General features: G+C 39.7%; 1 protein-coding gene across 9 annotated transcripts in view; it reads right to left on the bottom strand.

Moving 5' to 3' along the window:
- CR2 (complement C3d receptor 2) overlaps nucleotides 1-15,757 on the bottom strand; it is a 436,172-nt gene extending 420,415 nt beyond the window's left edge. Inside the window, exons 1-10 of one of the 9 annotated variants that reach the window (XM_081824904.1) lie at nucleotides 15,550-15,757; nucleotides 8,188-8,367; nucleotides 6,740-6,839; nucleotides 6,247-6,332; nucleotides 5,276-5,674; nucleotides 4,137-4,313; nucleotides 3,952-4,054; nucleotides 3,212-3,297; nucleotides 1,647-2,036; nucleotides 131-319 (exon numbers count right to left, since the gene is read on the bottom strand). In XM_081824904.1, coding sequence (XP_081681030.1) covers nucleotides 131-319; nucleotides 1,647-2,036; nucleotides 3,212-3,297; nucleotides 3,952-4,054; nucleotides 4,137-4,313; nucleotides 5,276-5,674; nucleotides 6,247-6,332; nucleotides 6,740-6,839; nucleotides 8,188-8,367; nucleotides 15,550-15,607 — 1,768 coding nt within the window. In that variant the 5' untranslated portion in view covers nucleotides 15,608-15,757. Of the gene's footprint in view, nucleotides 1-130; nucleotides 320-1,646; nucleotides 2,037-3,211; nucleotides 3,298-3,951; nucleotides 4,055-4,136; nucleotides 4,314-5,275; nucleotides 5,823-6,246; nucleotides 6,333-6,739; nucleotides 6,840-8,187; nucleotides 8,624-15,549 lie in introns of those variants that run through there. The other 8 variants (XM_081824898.1, XM_081824899.1, XM_081824902.1 and 5 more) reach the window with 8 other exon arrangements.
- Between the last annotated feature and the right edge of the window lie 398 nt (nucleotides 15,758-16,155).

A 16,155-nucleotide genomic window follows, 5' to 3' on the forward strand; every position in this document is an offset into this window, starting at 1 on the left:
CAACTCGGGGCTCGATCTCACGACCCTGAGAGATCACGACCAGAGCTGAAATCAAGAGTCTAACCTGACTGAGCCAATTGGGTGCCCCAGAATAGCCCAAATTCTTAAAATCGGTTGTAAATGTAGGTACCTTTACATGTAGGAATAACAGCACTCCACTTTCCCGAAGACAAACATCTAATGGTCTTTTCTCCAACAAGCAAGTAACCAGGTTCACAGCTGTAAGTCACAGATAATCCTGGGGCAAAGGGGCCAACCCTCTCCCCTGTGTGAGATCCATTGGGGATGGTGGGAAGTGATGGACACTCCTGTGGGAAATCTTTACACACACACAGTAGGAAAAAGGCCATCAGATGATACATCCTTCACAATCTAGATTTTGACTTACATAGATCCAAATATATGACATGTGATCTATGGTAACCAGTCATCATTAATTTTTAACTCAGCTTTTCAAAGATCAGACAGGTGTGGCTTAACTGTATACATTTTATACCACAAATGGTACATTTTTATTTTTAGCTACATGAATTACATTTACACTGTGAAAAATTTCAATTACCAAAAAAGTTCATTTTCACCCATACTCTCCACCTACCCAGAGCCTATTCTCTGCACCAAAAGGAGCATGTTATTATTTAGGGCGCCATCCTGCCAGACATTAGTAATATACCTTTGGGGATCCTATACGTGATACATATATACACACATAGTACGTGTATGTACGTGTTCTTAATACATATTATTCTATGCCTTTGCTTAATAATCTGTCTATATTTTTCCATGTCAATACATACAGATCTATCTAAATCTTTCTAAAGGTTTGTTTTCCATGGTCACCCCATTTTGTGACTATCTTAAGATCTTCTTTACCTCCAAGATTATATATGTATTTATAGATAGATCCATATTTTTCTAATGATTTGACAGCCTTTTCAACTCAATTGATTTAGAACTGATCAATACTGTTCTTTATTAAGAAAACAGCTAATTTTGATGGTATAATTTTTGTCAAGTATTGCCAATCCCTGTAATTGTATAATTGAGATTCAGCTTTAGGTTTCAGCAGCAACATAAACCAAACCAAATGATAAGAAAATGAAGAACTTAGAGTGGCCCCTATCTTCAAAGTCATGTGATCTGAAATGCTATGGCTTCCTAGGTGGCTTGGACAATAGTGGACCACTTCAAAAAATATTCATTGAGGCTGCAGATCACAGGGCATCATTTCTGCCACAATAGCCCAATGGCTATTCAAAGATGAGCTTTAAATCCATTGGGTGTATTTTGCTATTAGATCCCACATTTCTTCTCAATTTAACAGTAACCCAGATATATAGTTTAAAACCATCTAATTTCCACATCCCAAACAACTCTGACCCCCATCCTTGTGAGACTTATTCCATTCAGGTATGTTCAGTTACATTTTCCCATTATCTTTTGCTCTATTGATGTCTGTTGAATGAATATTTATCTCCCTCCAGGACTAAGGAAAAACAAGAAACCATAATTTTCACCCTTTTCCCTCCCCTCCACTCCCACCATTCACACATCCACACTGTTCTTCCTTCAGAATAAAAACTTGATCTGCACAGAAATACAAGTTTCCAGCCTCCCCACTTAGCTTTGTGTTTGTTTTTACTCACCACTCTCACAGGTTGGTAGTGGTGTTGGCCCCCAGGTTTTATTTGCTTGGCACCAAACAGATTTGTTTCCTCTCATGGTAAAGTGGGTATTACAGGTAAATGTCACAGAATCACCGTGTCTGTATGGTGGTCTAGATCTTTTATCTCTGTATCCTCCTGCTACTATGGGCTCAGGGCAAAGAGAATTTCTATTATAATATTCACATACAGGAACAGCTTTATCCCAGATTCCTTTCACTTGGTCTTTACTTATACAAAAAAGGATTCTTTCTCCAATGAGGCGGAAGGCACCAGAACAAGTGTACCTTACCACAGTGTTAAGAGGTATGGGGCCAGAAGAATAACTATTCCAACCATTTTTGATAGGAGGAGGAGGGTCACAAGAAATCCCTGAAAAGTAAACAAGGAAATATGGGGTCATACTAATCCTGACAATGAAAAGATTTAAATTTAGATGAAAGGTCCAAAAATAGGTCATGTCACTTTTTCAGAAACAGACTTAGAAATTTGTATAATTTAATTCTTACTCATAGTCCGTGCTTATCCCCAACCTCCTAAGTTCTTACCTTTCTCTCAATCTGCAGCAAACAAATCAACTGGTCTATAAACACCATCCTGACCAAACAGTAACAATGAAACGGAATTTATCGAATAGTTTAGAGTCTCATCAATTTTCATAGCGAAACACAAGGCAAAGAGCACATAAGAAGAATCTTAATAATTCATTAATCGCATGTGGGGAGGCACCACACACTAATGAAATTTGGGCTCCATAGACTTGGTTTCAAATCCCCGCTGTCATTCAATAGCTGTGTGACTGGCAAGTCTTACCCTCTCTAAGCCTCAATTTCTTTGTCTATAGTATAATTCAAGCTACTTCATAAGGTTACAAGAAGAATCCAGTGAGATAAAAGTGCCTGAAAATGACAAGTAGGATACCTGGAACATACTAACTATCCGATGCCGGTTTCAAACATACAGCTGGGGCTGCAAGTGGTGAGAACACATTTTGTCTTACTACTGAAGATACTGCAGCCTCACTACAGATCCTTTGTTATCCTTTGATGCTGGACATCTTTGAAAAAGCCCACAGGAAGTGATCAGAGGTTTCGAATAATGACCTCATAGCCTTTATTTACTTGGCCTAATACACATGAAGGATATTGTTATAGCTGTATTGATATATGCACATCTTTCCTGAATGAGTCTCAGAATAAAGGGAAAACTGCCAACATCCAGAACTTCTGGTTGATTTCCACTGAGCTCCAAGAGTTGCTCATCATAGAGGAACTTGTATAAGAAGACACAGCCAAACCATTTCAGCACATCAGTGCTACTCAGTTTCAGTAGGGAGAACGTTGAGAGCATTTATTTTTATATATATAGAATACTTGATACAATATGTAGTCAATTCAATGAATTGAGTTTTGGTCTGCATCCTAGATCATACAGAAGACTGGCATACATATATTCAAAGCACACATATGAATAAGATGTTATGCATGGGAATACACCAAATATTAGGGCAGAAGATCTCTATTTGATTATTTTTGTTTTCTACTCACATTCACAGACAGGAAACGTATTATTCCAGAGTACTCTCATTCCTTCTGAGACACAATGACTAGAAGATTGGCCATTTAATCGGTACCTTAAATAATAAGGGGGAGCAAATCATCACCAGAACAAGTCAATTTTCAGCTGCATGGAATTAATCACTTCTCTCAAGTATGTGGTATTAATGGCCTCTATTGTTTTTTTAAATCATTTCTGGCTTAAGGAAAAAGTCCAAGATTGTGAATCCGCTCAGCTATGTGATGACTTCAGACCAGGTGAAAAGACAGAGAAAAAAAATCCTAATGATCATATTCTCTTTTTTGAATTCGCCCTTTCCTCTTTGGCATCCAAATGTCAAAATTCTCTTGACCATTTAGAAAGAAAAAAACCCTAGTTCCTACTGAAGAAAACATCAAAGACCTTGTTACCTAAGATCACCCCAAAGAACCCCTCTTACTGAAACCCCATTGTTTTTCATAATAGGAGCCTTAATTTCTGACCCCAAATTTTGCTTTTTCACATGATGAAAAGACAATTCCTAGCTCTCTCTGGCCATGCACAATACATAGAGTTGGAGAAAAATCATAGGGTTTGCTTAATATTAGAATTATTAGTCATACAAGGTAAAGAAAATAAGAGAAAAAAAATCATAAAGAGAAAAAAATTTTTCTATATTTAGAAATCATTTTTTGCACTGCTTAGCTATGGGTCATAGGTCTCAATTCAGGCCCTCTCCCCTCACACTCACCCCTTATCACAAACAAATGAAACCACTGCCCCAAGCTGAAGATTAGGAGGAGCCACCACACGGCCATTGAGAAGTTGGTTTGGAATGGCATCGCATGATTTTGCTAGGAAAAAAGAGACAAGGCTAGCACATGAAGAGTCAGGAAACAGTTGAGTTTCCTTAAGATGGAATAAAGCTTTAGGCACCTTCACATTCAGGGGCTGCATGACTCCAGGTTCCCAAGGATGTACACTGTATAGGGTTAGTTCCAATGAGGGTGTAGCCAGGGTCACAGCTGTAGGACACTTCCTGTCCAATTGGAAAGAATTGCTTATCCAAGATGTTATAACTACCATGGTTGATATGTAGAGGTGGTAGACACCCTGAGAAAAGAACAGGACCAAAGGCCTTTTATTTCTGAAATAAGAACTTTCTCTTCTGCAACTGAAGCCAACTTGGGGTTGGCAGGGGTGGGATGAAGGTGGTATGTCAACACTCCTAAGTGTAAGGCAGAGACTCCTTTGGCTGGGGTGGAGGTGGAGTGGGACTAACAGGCATTACTTTTTAGATATGATGAACCATGAAACTATGTGCTTTCCCTATCTTGATCTATGCTGGGAAACGTTACACCCGCTCATCATTTTCCATTTCACTGAACTAAAAAGTCTTGGATATTCTCTAATATTGTAGCCAAGGGAACCTATCTATTGTAATAGATTTTTACCATCAAAATGTACCTCTTTCTTCCTGCTATCCCCAAACCAGGTTGATAACATTCCTGAGCCTTGTGGGCCTCCCAGTGTTGCTAGGTTTTTAGTAAGTTAGACATTTCTTAATAAGAGTAGGGGAGAAAGGGAGAATGGGGAAGTGACCCAGTCTTAATTCTAGCCTTATTCCATAAAGGCCACATTTTTCAGTAAGAGAATGTATAATGCCTACCGTATTTTTAATCAAATTCTGACATCAGCCAATTTCCTCCATTGGCATTGCCAATAGGATTGAGAGTTTATTTTATCCTCATTTAAATAAAATTGAATCATAGATATGTTTTGGAGAAAAATCTCTCATCATTGGCTCTTTCTTTCCTTTCTTTCTTTCTTCTTTTTTTGAAGTGTCTTCTAATTTGCCCTACATTAATGCAGATCTTGTATTGACCTAGAATATAGTAAATTTCCTACTTCTTAAAAATTTAGATATTACTTTCAAAGTTTACTTTAAAATTCTTTAACCAGCATACCCAACTACCTATGCTATCTTTCCCTTCCTCTTCTCATAAGTACCATATATCTATTTCTCTAAAGGTTTCATTTTGTTTCTAGATCACCAAAGTTTCAACACAACTCACCCTTAAAGCACTTTGGCAGTGGAGGATTCCATTTGCTGTTTAGTTGGCACCATGCTATGTTGCTGCCTTTCATGGTAAAGCCAGGTTTACACCTAAACATCACAGTATCATTTAAAGAGAATGAATGTCCAAATCCAGATTCCATAATTCCATTTTCAACTTCTGGAATTGGGCATTTGACTGGAGGAATACACTGAGGGGGAGGGCCACTCCAGATGCCAACTCGATTGTCTTTGCTGGTGCAATATATTGACTTCTCACCCAGGAGGTCAAACAGCTTTTTTCCATTTGATCCAACGTGGCACTTATAAGTTACCACCATTCCATAGAAAAAGTCCTCTCTACTGCTGCTGTAAAAGTCCCCATTGGAGATGGCTGGCGGTGGCTCACAAGGAATAGCTTTTGAGAGGTAGGTGGGAAAAAAGAGAAGGCATTTAAAGGTTATACCTTCTGGGAATTTTGTCTTCACTCTTGCAAACCAAACTTCAACTCAGCCAATAATTAACCCGGGTTGTTGAAATTCTGTATCCTCATCTCAAAGATGATTCTAAACAGGAAGTATCAAGGTAGAACGATTCATGGAACTGGCCTGATGAAAGGTCAAGAAACTATGATCTGGTCAACATTCCTCCCACCCTCCACACCAAAGTACAGATAAACTGTTATGGGAAACACCTAGGATGGCCAACATTTTGCATAGAATAAAGATGGCAGTGTGTAATCTCATAGCATATTTTAGATTTAAGCACTTATTCACTATGAAATAACTTATCATCAAAGAACAGTAATCAAAGGAAAGTGTGGTGGGATTGGGAGATACAGTAGAAGAGAAACTACAGCTCTGTGCCAGAACTACCCAAACCAAGTGTAATGCTCCTGGGTGTTCATTTTGATGTGTAAATGACCAGTTTCCCTCTAGAAGGGGACAAGAGGAATTACATAAGGTGCAATGAAGGAATCATTTTACTCACATTCACAAAAAGGCATGTCCTTATCCCAGGTTACAATATTGTCTGAGATAATACATGTAGCAGATGAATCACCAATTAGTCGATATCTAAAGACAAAGAGATGAGTGATCATCTCCCAGCTAGATGGACATTTTAGGAAAGCTTAGTTTTTTTTCTACTGAAAGAATGGCAAAGGATAGAATATCATGTATGGCAAGTAATGGTGATCAACTAAGGACTCATACAAAAAATTCAACAATCTGAAACCAAATTTCTGGTCAGGAATGTTGGAGATTTAAAATCAGAAGAAGAATAGCCCAAATTTCTTTCTCTTCTAGTGGATAATCTTGAAGAGTTTTCTCTGGATCAAATCAGGGTGGTAATTCTCTTTTTGCTTATCTATTTTTAAGGGTAGGTGGCAATTACTTGGATATCTTTTGAAGAACTAATGGTTTCTGGTTGAAACCACTGTTCTAATACCCATGTATTCTGGAGATGTCTCTTGCCAACTCACCCTTGATCACAAGAATATGTAATTGTTGACCCAAGCACGACACCCATGGGTATGAGGACAGAGCCATGGAGGAGTTCTCCAGGACTCATACATGATTTACCTATAATGGAGAACAAAACAAAACAGAATTTGGGACTGGGATTTGGGGGATGTTCTGTATTTTATATTAAATACCAACCTGACTGGACTTGCCAACTAGCCTACTTACACTTACTCAAAGACATTTTTGACATTTACAAAACTTTTTCTATCTTCCAAAGGATCAGTCAACTTCAGAACACTATTTGTTTAAAGCATACACTCTATATTTATGAGCATAGATGCAAACATTATCAGTGGTCAATCATAATTTATAATCTCTATTTCCCCTTTTTATATTCTGTCAGTTGATGGCATCATTTACCAAGTCTGTGGCTTAAAAAAACCTCATAGTCATCACTTCCTTTCTGTAACTCATCTTCTACCCACTGCTCTTCATTCAACTGGTAACCAAATTTTAGTGACTAGATTCCAGAAATCTCTCTCCAGACCAACTATTTAGTCATTGCTGTAATCTCTGATTGGATCATTGAATAACAAAATTTACCTTTCTAACTTTGGTCTCAATTGGTCTAGTACATCTTCTATACCACCGCACACATTATCTTTCAGAAGCACAAATGTGGCCATGCCTCGTCCTGAATTTAAAAACTTACAGTGACTAGCCATTGTTTATTGGGGAAAAAAAAATGCATGGCCCACCACAATTAAGCTTCAGGCCATTTAATCAACTGCTATTCCCCACCATGTACCTTATACTCCAGCCACATTGAATTATTATTTTTTTAATAATTATTTAAGACTTCTTGTTCTTTTGTACCTCTATGCTTTTGAATATGCTCTCTCCTCTGCCCATAGTGCTCAGATTTCCCTAGTTCTCCAAGACAGCATTTGTTACTTACTTCCCTATGGTCTCCTAGAACTTTATCTGTATAAATAAAAGAAATTACAGCAGATTACAGCATTTATTTAAAATCCAGTCTTCACAGCTAGTATAGGAGCTCCTTAAAGGCAGAGACTAGCTAATTTTTATGTGAATCCCCATCCCTATCATCTAGCCTAATGTTTCATACCTAGTGGTTACTGAAAAATATTTCTTGAATTGAATGGGATAAGAATGAAGTGACACCAGTGTATACTTTGTATACTAACTTTTAATCTCACTCTAACACAGTGTAGAGACCATAGAACAAAGTTAGGAGCTTACAGGATAAACAGGGCTGGCCAGCTGTGATGACTTAACCCCCCATACCCAATGTTCTTAGGAACAAAAGAAACATGGAGAACCCAGGAACCCCCTTAATTTAAGATGATTTACTAATTTGCTGGTCTTTTATCTTGAAAATAATAGGTTAGCTCATAGAAATACCCTGATAGACCCAAAGATGCCTCTTTTACAGATTACTCACGTTTACAGAATTGCTGAGCATCTGACCACGTGGAGGTCTTTAGGCAGGTGATAAAGAATGACCTCTTGATGTACCCAGGAAGGCATTCATATTCCCAAGATGTCCCAACAGCAAACTCAGACTGATCACTCTTAATTTTAGGCTTAGCAAAAGGATACCTTGGCAGGAACTTACACTGACCTAGAGATAAAGACCACAGGAATATCAAAACTAGGAGAGGCTAAAACTTCTACTCTGCTTCTGTTTTGTCACCAATTACCCTGACAACTTTGATCTTTAGAAAGTAAACCTAAAATGAGGCAATGTTTTCCAGGACAAAGAACAGATCTTGCAGTATGGGTGCATATACAGAGATAGAAGTTCAGAAGTTCAAAGACTTTTCAGGATAGACTTAGAGGGAGAGCTGGAGAAAGTGATTTTTTATAAAATTCCATAAAGACCCTGGAGTTGTTCCATCTTCTTACAGGCTCATTACAAAAAACTAAAACCTTATAAATAAAAACCTTCCTGGGATAGCACAGGGAACTAAAGTACACTAGAGACCCCTAAGCGCAGCACATGTATGATCCTCTAAAGTTGTTTTAATGAATTCACATTACTCTGTTAATCATTAAACCTTTCGGTAAGAGCAAGATGAAAATATGTTCATTATTCTTCATTATTTTATTCCATTAATCTAGTAGAATCATCTGCCCCCTAAGAGAGCATAGTAAATACTTCTGATGGGTACTAGATAAAAGGAACTAGTCATTTTGAGACAGTTCCTTGTGATTAATAATATTATTATCACTATTAATGAAACAAATATTATCCTTGGAGATGAGTAAAAAACTGTAACACCCATGTACTTGAGGATGTACCTGGAAAAGTCATTTTTTCTGGGGAAATGGAGCTTTGAATATCAAATTCATAAATCTCTTTCTTTTTCAAACAAGTCTGAGACAGGTACAGGTGAAAGTCAAAGAATAAACATGAACTAAATGAACAACTGCAAACAGAGCTCCCAAGGTTGCAGCCAGACTCAGCCTTCCTGTAGCCTGACACTTCTGTTGGAGAAGTCATAGACAGGACCTAAGAATAGCCATCACTGTTAGGACCCAGATGTTACTGAAGGTGTTCTTCTATTTCTCTCCTCAACTCCTTTGGTTTTCTTCATTAACCCCGCAAATGTCTCCAAGTGCATCCCTGTACAAAATAGCAGGACTATAGGGAAAGTAAAGGTTTGACCTCAAAGAAGACCAACTTCACGATCCTGGCATTCCTTGTGCCAGTTCAGCCTAGTCAAGTGATTTCATCTATAATTGCATAATGTGAATGAGGACAATACCAAATAATTCTCCACAAGCAGGAAGACCAAGTTAAATTTGTAATGATGAGTAGCAATGACATGGACTAAGATGGAACTGAGATCTAAAAGCAGCCAGAGCAGAAGGGTACTTTATAATGTTATCTTCTGAGGTGAAAGGAGATAAGAATCATATTTTCTGGATGAGAAATAATGGGAAAATCTGATCCCCAATAAGACTTGAGACTCTCTCTTTTGGAGGACAATAGTTCTTATTTGTAATGAATTGCCAAAAATCCAGGTCACAAGAAGAATTTCCATCAGTTGTGTTCTCTTCCATATCAAAGAAAAGTAGGTTAGTTCATGAGCCATTAAGAAATAAAACTTTTCTTAAGGGTCACTGCACCCTCTTCACATCATTCTACAATCAAAAGGAAAAATCAGAGTAGATTATGACTGGGTCTAAAATAGAAGACAGTGGTAAGACACTAACATATGCATTCTTCAAACCATGTTAAAAACTGATGAGGCAAAGCAGTTTCTGGAGAACTGGGATACATTTAACTCTATTTGGGGTCCAAGAGGCTTTACCTGGAATGGCTTAGAAATCCATTTGAAATGAATGAAGAATATATAAGATAATAAAAATAAAACTGAAAGGTCAGAAAGCAGATATGAGGAAAAATTATTATTGATAATGAGAATTATTATAATCAAATGCCTTAACACTGGGTTTCCTGGCTATTTGATAATTTTTGAATGACAGTTATGCATATTAACCAAGGTACTGTCCCAAACAGGGGAGATATACTGTGAACATTAAAAATAAGTTTCCCACCCTCACGGAATTTATATTCCTATAGAGGGAGACAGAGAGATAAACACCAATAAATAAATGGTAGGTAAAGGAAATAAACAGAATGATGTGTGAAAATGTAATGCACCAGGAGGAGGAAGGGACAGAGAGGCATACGACTTCAGCTATGATGGTTGAGGAAGGCCTATGAAGAGGAGACAATTGAGTTGTGACTGGAGAACAGCCAGTCAGGTGAAACACTGAGTAAAAGCATTTTAGGCAGAAGCCTAACAGCAGGGGTGGGTTTGCTATGCTTTAGGGATAGACAGAAGGCAAGTGTAGCTGGAATGTAGTGATCATACCAATCTAGTGGTAGGAGATCAAGTTAGAAAGGTACAAGGAGGGATCATATTAGACTTCTTAGGCCACAGTAAGAAGTCTAGTGGAAGTCACCAGAGTGTTAAAGTGGGAGAGTCACATGGCCTGATTTACCTTTTAAAGGGAATAGTCTGGCAAGTGAGTGAAGAATGGGCTGGATTTTGTTTTTAGAAGCAGGAAGTACAAGTCTGGAGGCTATTATAGTAGTTCAGACAAAAAAAAATGAAGCTTGGACCAAAGGAAGACAGAAGTGGATGAGTTTGGAATATATTTCAGAAGTAGAATTTAAAACAGAAACTTTTTGTTGTATTGTTTGTGGGGGTAAGGAAAAGGCAGGATTTAGTAACGTCTTCTAGGCTACTTATAGTGACTTGAGCTACTTGATTGATGGTAATATCATGTCCTAAAGATGGGAAAGCACCAGTGTGTGTGTGTGTGTGTGTGTGTGTTTGTGTGTGTCGGGGCATATGCAGAATTGGTTCCATGTTAGAGTTGGTATATTTAATACACTTATTGGGCCCCCACATGGAGATGCAGGAGGGCGGTGGGATGTACAAACTTTCCACTCAGGAGGGAGTTCAAGACTACAGATAATAAATGAGTCATCAACATATAAACAGTATTTAAAACCATGAGATTGGATGAGATCTCTTAGGAAGAAGGTATAGAGAAAACCAGAGGAGGGCCAGGGCTGAGCCCCAAGATCTAATAATATTTAGAGATAGGGCAAAAGAGACCAAGAGTAATTAAAGAAATACAGAAAAAAAAAAAAACCCAGGTAAGTGTGGAAGTCAGGAAACAGGAAACCCTGTTTTGGAGGATGAGAATGAAAATGGTTTCAAGAGAAAAGCAGTAGTCAGCTTTTGCTGAAAGACTGAGAAGATAAGGAGAGAAAAATGACCATTGGATTTGCCAGCATGAAAGTCAGTAGTAACCTTGCTGAGAGTAGCTTTAGGAGAATGTGGGGGAGAGAAGCCCGTCTGGGGTGGGTTAAGGAGATAAAGAAATGTGAGCAAGTAGTGAATGAGAAGTTTGAGAAGAGGGATGAGAAGGAAGAGAAGAGGGTCATGAGAAATCCCCTGACTACCCCTAATAAAAGATACTCTAGAGCATATTTAACTGCTGGTAGGGATGATCCAACAGAGAGATACAAATGGGTGATATAAGACAGGATATCTGCAGAAGTAAAGTCTTTGCCCAGGCAAGACAGAATGGAATGAGACCATAATTCAGAAGGAGGAGTTGACTTTTGTTGGGAAAAAGGGTATTTTTCTCCTTGTTACAGGAGTTCTTACTGAACTCCTCACTATGTGCTAGTGTGAGGGATTCATCAGGCAATAAGACAGATAAAGACCTTGCTCTCGTGAACTTGTATTCCAATAAGAGAACCAACAACAAAGTAAAACAATAAACAAGAAGGTGTCATATGATGATAGGAGCTCTGTGGAAAATAGACCACAGTTGTGTGATAGAGTGTGACCAGGGTTCAGACTACTTCCGATGAGTCAGAGAAGGGTGGCCAGAGGAGGTGAGACCTGAATGTTGAGGAGACAGGCGAGAGATGATATGTAGGAAGGGCACTTCAACAGATGGAACCCCAAATCTAAACAAACGTGACTGTGTTCAAGGAACAGAAAGAAGGTCAGTGTGGCTGGAGCAGAGGGAGTGAGGGAGGAGAACAGAGAATTTCAGAGAGAGACAGAGACCTATAGTCAAGGTTAAAGAGCATGGATTTTGTTCCAATGTGATGGGAAGCCGTTGGCAGGTTTTAAGCAGGGGAGAGAAAAGATCTGATCTCAGATGAAGGTAGATGACTGGTAAATAAGGGAATTCCTATTTAATGATTTTGTTTTCTTAGTGTAGGATGAAGTGATGCTATCAGTCTAGGCAAGAGTGAAATGTAAGAGTGTAGGAAATTAGAATCAGTTTATGCAAATAAACAAAAGGAGAAAAGTGGGAAAGCACTCTGAGAATTTGCTTTCCATATGACTTTGCTCATAGCAGTGTACCCTATAGACACTTGCTTCAGAATCTTCCAGAGTACTTGTTAAACTCAGCTTCCTGGGCCACACCCCAAGGCAGTGAATCTCTGAAGAATGAGATGGAACCCACGAACCTGCATTTTAAAAGGCACCTCAATTCCTCAAAAAGTTAAAAATAGAACCACCATATAATCCAGCAATTCCACCTCTGGGAATATATTGAAAGGAAATGAAAACACTAACTCAAAAAGAGATTTGTACCCCATGTTCATTGCAGCATTATTCACAAGACATGGAAACCTAAATGTCCATCAATGGATGAATGGATGGAGAAGTTGTGGTATGTATACATACAATAGAATATTATTCAGCCATTAAAAATGACAAAGTCCCACCATTTGTGACAACATGTATGGACCTTGAAGGCACTATGATAAGTGAAATAAGTTACACAGAGAAAGACAAATACTGTACGATCTCACTTATATGCGGGATCTAAACACAAACAACAAGCAAACAAACCAAACCCAGAAAACCACACCAAATTCATAAAGAAAGAGATCAGTTTGTGACTATCAGAGGTCAATGGTGGGAGGCAAATTGTAGGAAGGTGATCAAAAGGTAAAAAGTTCTAGTTATAAGATAAATAAGTACTAGGATAGAAGGTTCACCATGGTGACTATGGCAAATACTCCTGTATGATATGCAGGAAAGTTAAGAGACTAGATCCAAAGTATTCTTATCACGAGGAAAATTTTTTCTTTTCTTTTTATTGCATCTAAATGAGATGATGCATGTTAACTAAACCTATTGTGGTAATCATTTCACATTATATGTAAATGAAACCATCATGGGTATACACCTTAAACTTATACAGCAATATATGTCAATTGTTTCTCAATAAAACTGGAAAAACTAAATACATTTGGTACAAGGTATTTCAAGAGTTTGTTAAGCATCCTCCAAGTCAGGAACTAGCCAAGTCAAGGGATGGTTTAGAGAGGGTATATAGTAGAAGCAAAAGTCAGGAGGAGTGTGGGGGCAAAGCATGAGCAAAGGACTATGGGGGATAGTCAGGCAAGAAGATGAACAGTGCATTCATGATTGGAAATAGTGGGGAACCAGGGAGGGTGCATGTTTAGATGGGATCCAACTACAAAAACTTGAAAGGCCAAAGACATTAGATTTTTTTTTTTTTTAATCCCACAGGCAGTAGGAAGCAAAGGAGTGGAGTAATGAAAAGTGTATTTTAAAATTTTGGTTTTCACCATTGGCAAGTTAAAGGCTAGTATCAAGAGTGACCTTTAAGAGAGGAGGTTGTGACACAGGTAATCATAATGCTTACAATTAGAATATTGGCGTAAGAATGCTAAGACAAACGACAGAAGCACGTTACAGAGCAATTGACAGGTAGACCTTACAGTTCATGTGTCGGGAGTGAAGTGACCACAGGGTGGCTGCACGCTGGTACTGAGAGGGGATGAAGAATTGGCAGGGCTGATGAAGAACTTCGTTTTCAATTGATAATATCAGCTCTAAAACTTAGAAATAGGAATGGAATGCTGATGAGAAGTCAGGTCTCCAACTGTGCCATGCCGACGGGAAAGTTGTGAACATGCACTTTTCCAAAGGAAGTTAGTACGTAGGAGAGAGAGATGAAGATACCAGTCTGGGGAAATGTTCAATTGAAGGTCAGGAGAAATTGGGATGCCAGGAAGCAGACAAAGTAAGCTGGAATAGAACCAATGTATCTCTAAAATTTACAAGCAGGGGGGCGCCTGGGTGGCTCAGTCATTAAGCGTCTGCCTTCGGCTGAGGTCATGATCTCAGGGTCCTGGGATCGAGCCCTGCATCGGGCTCCCTGCTTGGCGGGAAGCCTGCTTCTGCCTCTCCCCCTCCCCCTGCTTGTGTTCCCTCTCTCGCTGTGTCTCTCTCTGTCAAATAAATAAATAAAATCTTTAAAAAATAAATAAATAAATAAAATTAACAAGCTGGGATCATTATACTTAAATGCTGGCTCCACAAAAATGGGTCTATATAGTAGTCTTATGACTGATATTTAGTAGTCACAAGTAACACCCCAACTTTCATTTGCCTAATTTCATCTCATATTCAAGGCAGCTCAGTAAGGTGGTAGTGCAGCTTACCACTAGCTTCATTTTACAGACGAAGAAACCAAGGGTCAGGGAGCTACAAGACTTGCCAATAGTCACCCAGTTATTGAGGTCTGCAGATAGTAAACTTCTTAAATAGGAATTCACTGTATCCTGGAGATAATTAGAAAGTTAGATCCATGTTGTGGCCAAGAGACTCTAGTCTTAACAAACTGCTATACTTCTCTAAAATTAAGCCAATGGGGGGGGGTGCGGGGGGGGTGTTAATAAACGTTGAATGAGACCTTCTGGAGCCTTTACCATTAAAGGAGGTAAGTAACACGAAGACGACTGTAGTTTTAATTCACATACCAACTTTTTTTCTCAATGGCTCCAGGTGTTTCTCATTTAGAATCTCTTTACCGGCATCCCATCAAAGTTCAAAAACCATGAGAACCACGCCTCGGACCAGACATTATTCTTATTCGGGGAAGGCAGCGGGAGGTTTTTGCACACATCACGGGTAGGTTTTGGTTACTTGGCTAGCGTTAGCGCTGGCAGACCTCGGGCAGAGAGGGATGAGCATCTGCTGAGTCCCGGGAGCCGAGAGCCCAGACAGCGCAGAGCGAGTGGTCTCAGCCCCAGGAGGAGCGAGTGAGCACATTCAGGACCAGGAGATCGTGGGGGTCCCCCAAAGCCAGCGGGAGGCTGTCAAGCGTCCGGCACTGACCCAAACTTCTCGCTTATTCTCTCTGCTTTGCACCGCCGCACAGAAGCCGTCACTGCCCCAGACGTGTCCCTACCTCGGTGCTCCCCCTCCCAGCTCACCGAGAACCCCTGGCGCGATGACAGCCAAGAAAACGCAGAGCAGGCCCGCAGAGCCCATGCCCCGGCGGCAGCCCCAGCGGCGGGATGCGTTGCGAGACACTCGAGCCTCCGGCAGCTCCGGGACAGGAAGGGCTGAAGCAGGACGCAGCTGAAAGCCAGGGCACAGGGGTCCTTAAATAGCGTCTGGCACCACGTGCTAGCTTTGCGCGCACACCTGCCGGCTGCCCGGGGCCGGACGCCAGCGCCTGTTAGATCGGCCCAGGCTCTGAGGCGCCGGTCCCGAGGGGGCGAGGGGGCCAGGGGCGGGGCGGAGCAACTGTGACCCGGTCTTTGGCTCTGGCTCTAGCCCTCAGCGCTGTGGCTTTCCAACTTTTTCTACCGCGCAACGTAGTGAATCCACTTTTGTCTCCCTGGAGAAACAAGTTTCACAAAATAGTACTCACCCTTACTAATCTATAATGCCCTCTCCTATTCTATTCTATTCTATTCTATTCTATTCTATTCTATTCTATTCTATTCTATTCTATTCTATTCTATTCTATTCTATTCTAATTAATTCTGTTCCATCCTAAAATTCTGGTTTGGATCCAATAAATTCATTTCAAA

This window comes from Leptonychotes weddellii, chromosome 6, assembly GCF_054177405.1.
Source record: "Leptonychotes weddellii isolate Sample4059 chromosome 6, ASM5417740v2, whole genome shotgun sequence".
NCBI classification, from domain to species: Eukaryota; Metazoa; Chordata; class Mammalia; order Carnivora; family Phocidae; genus Leptonychotes; species Leptonychotes weddellii.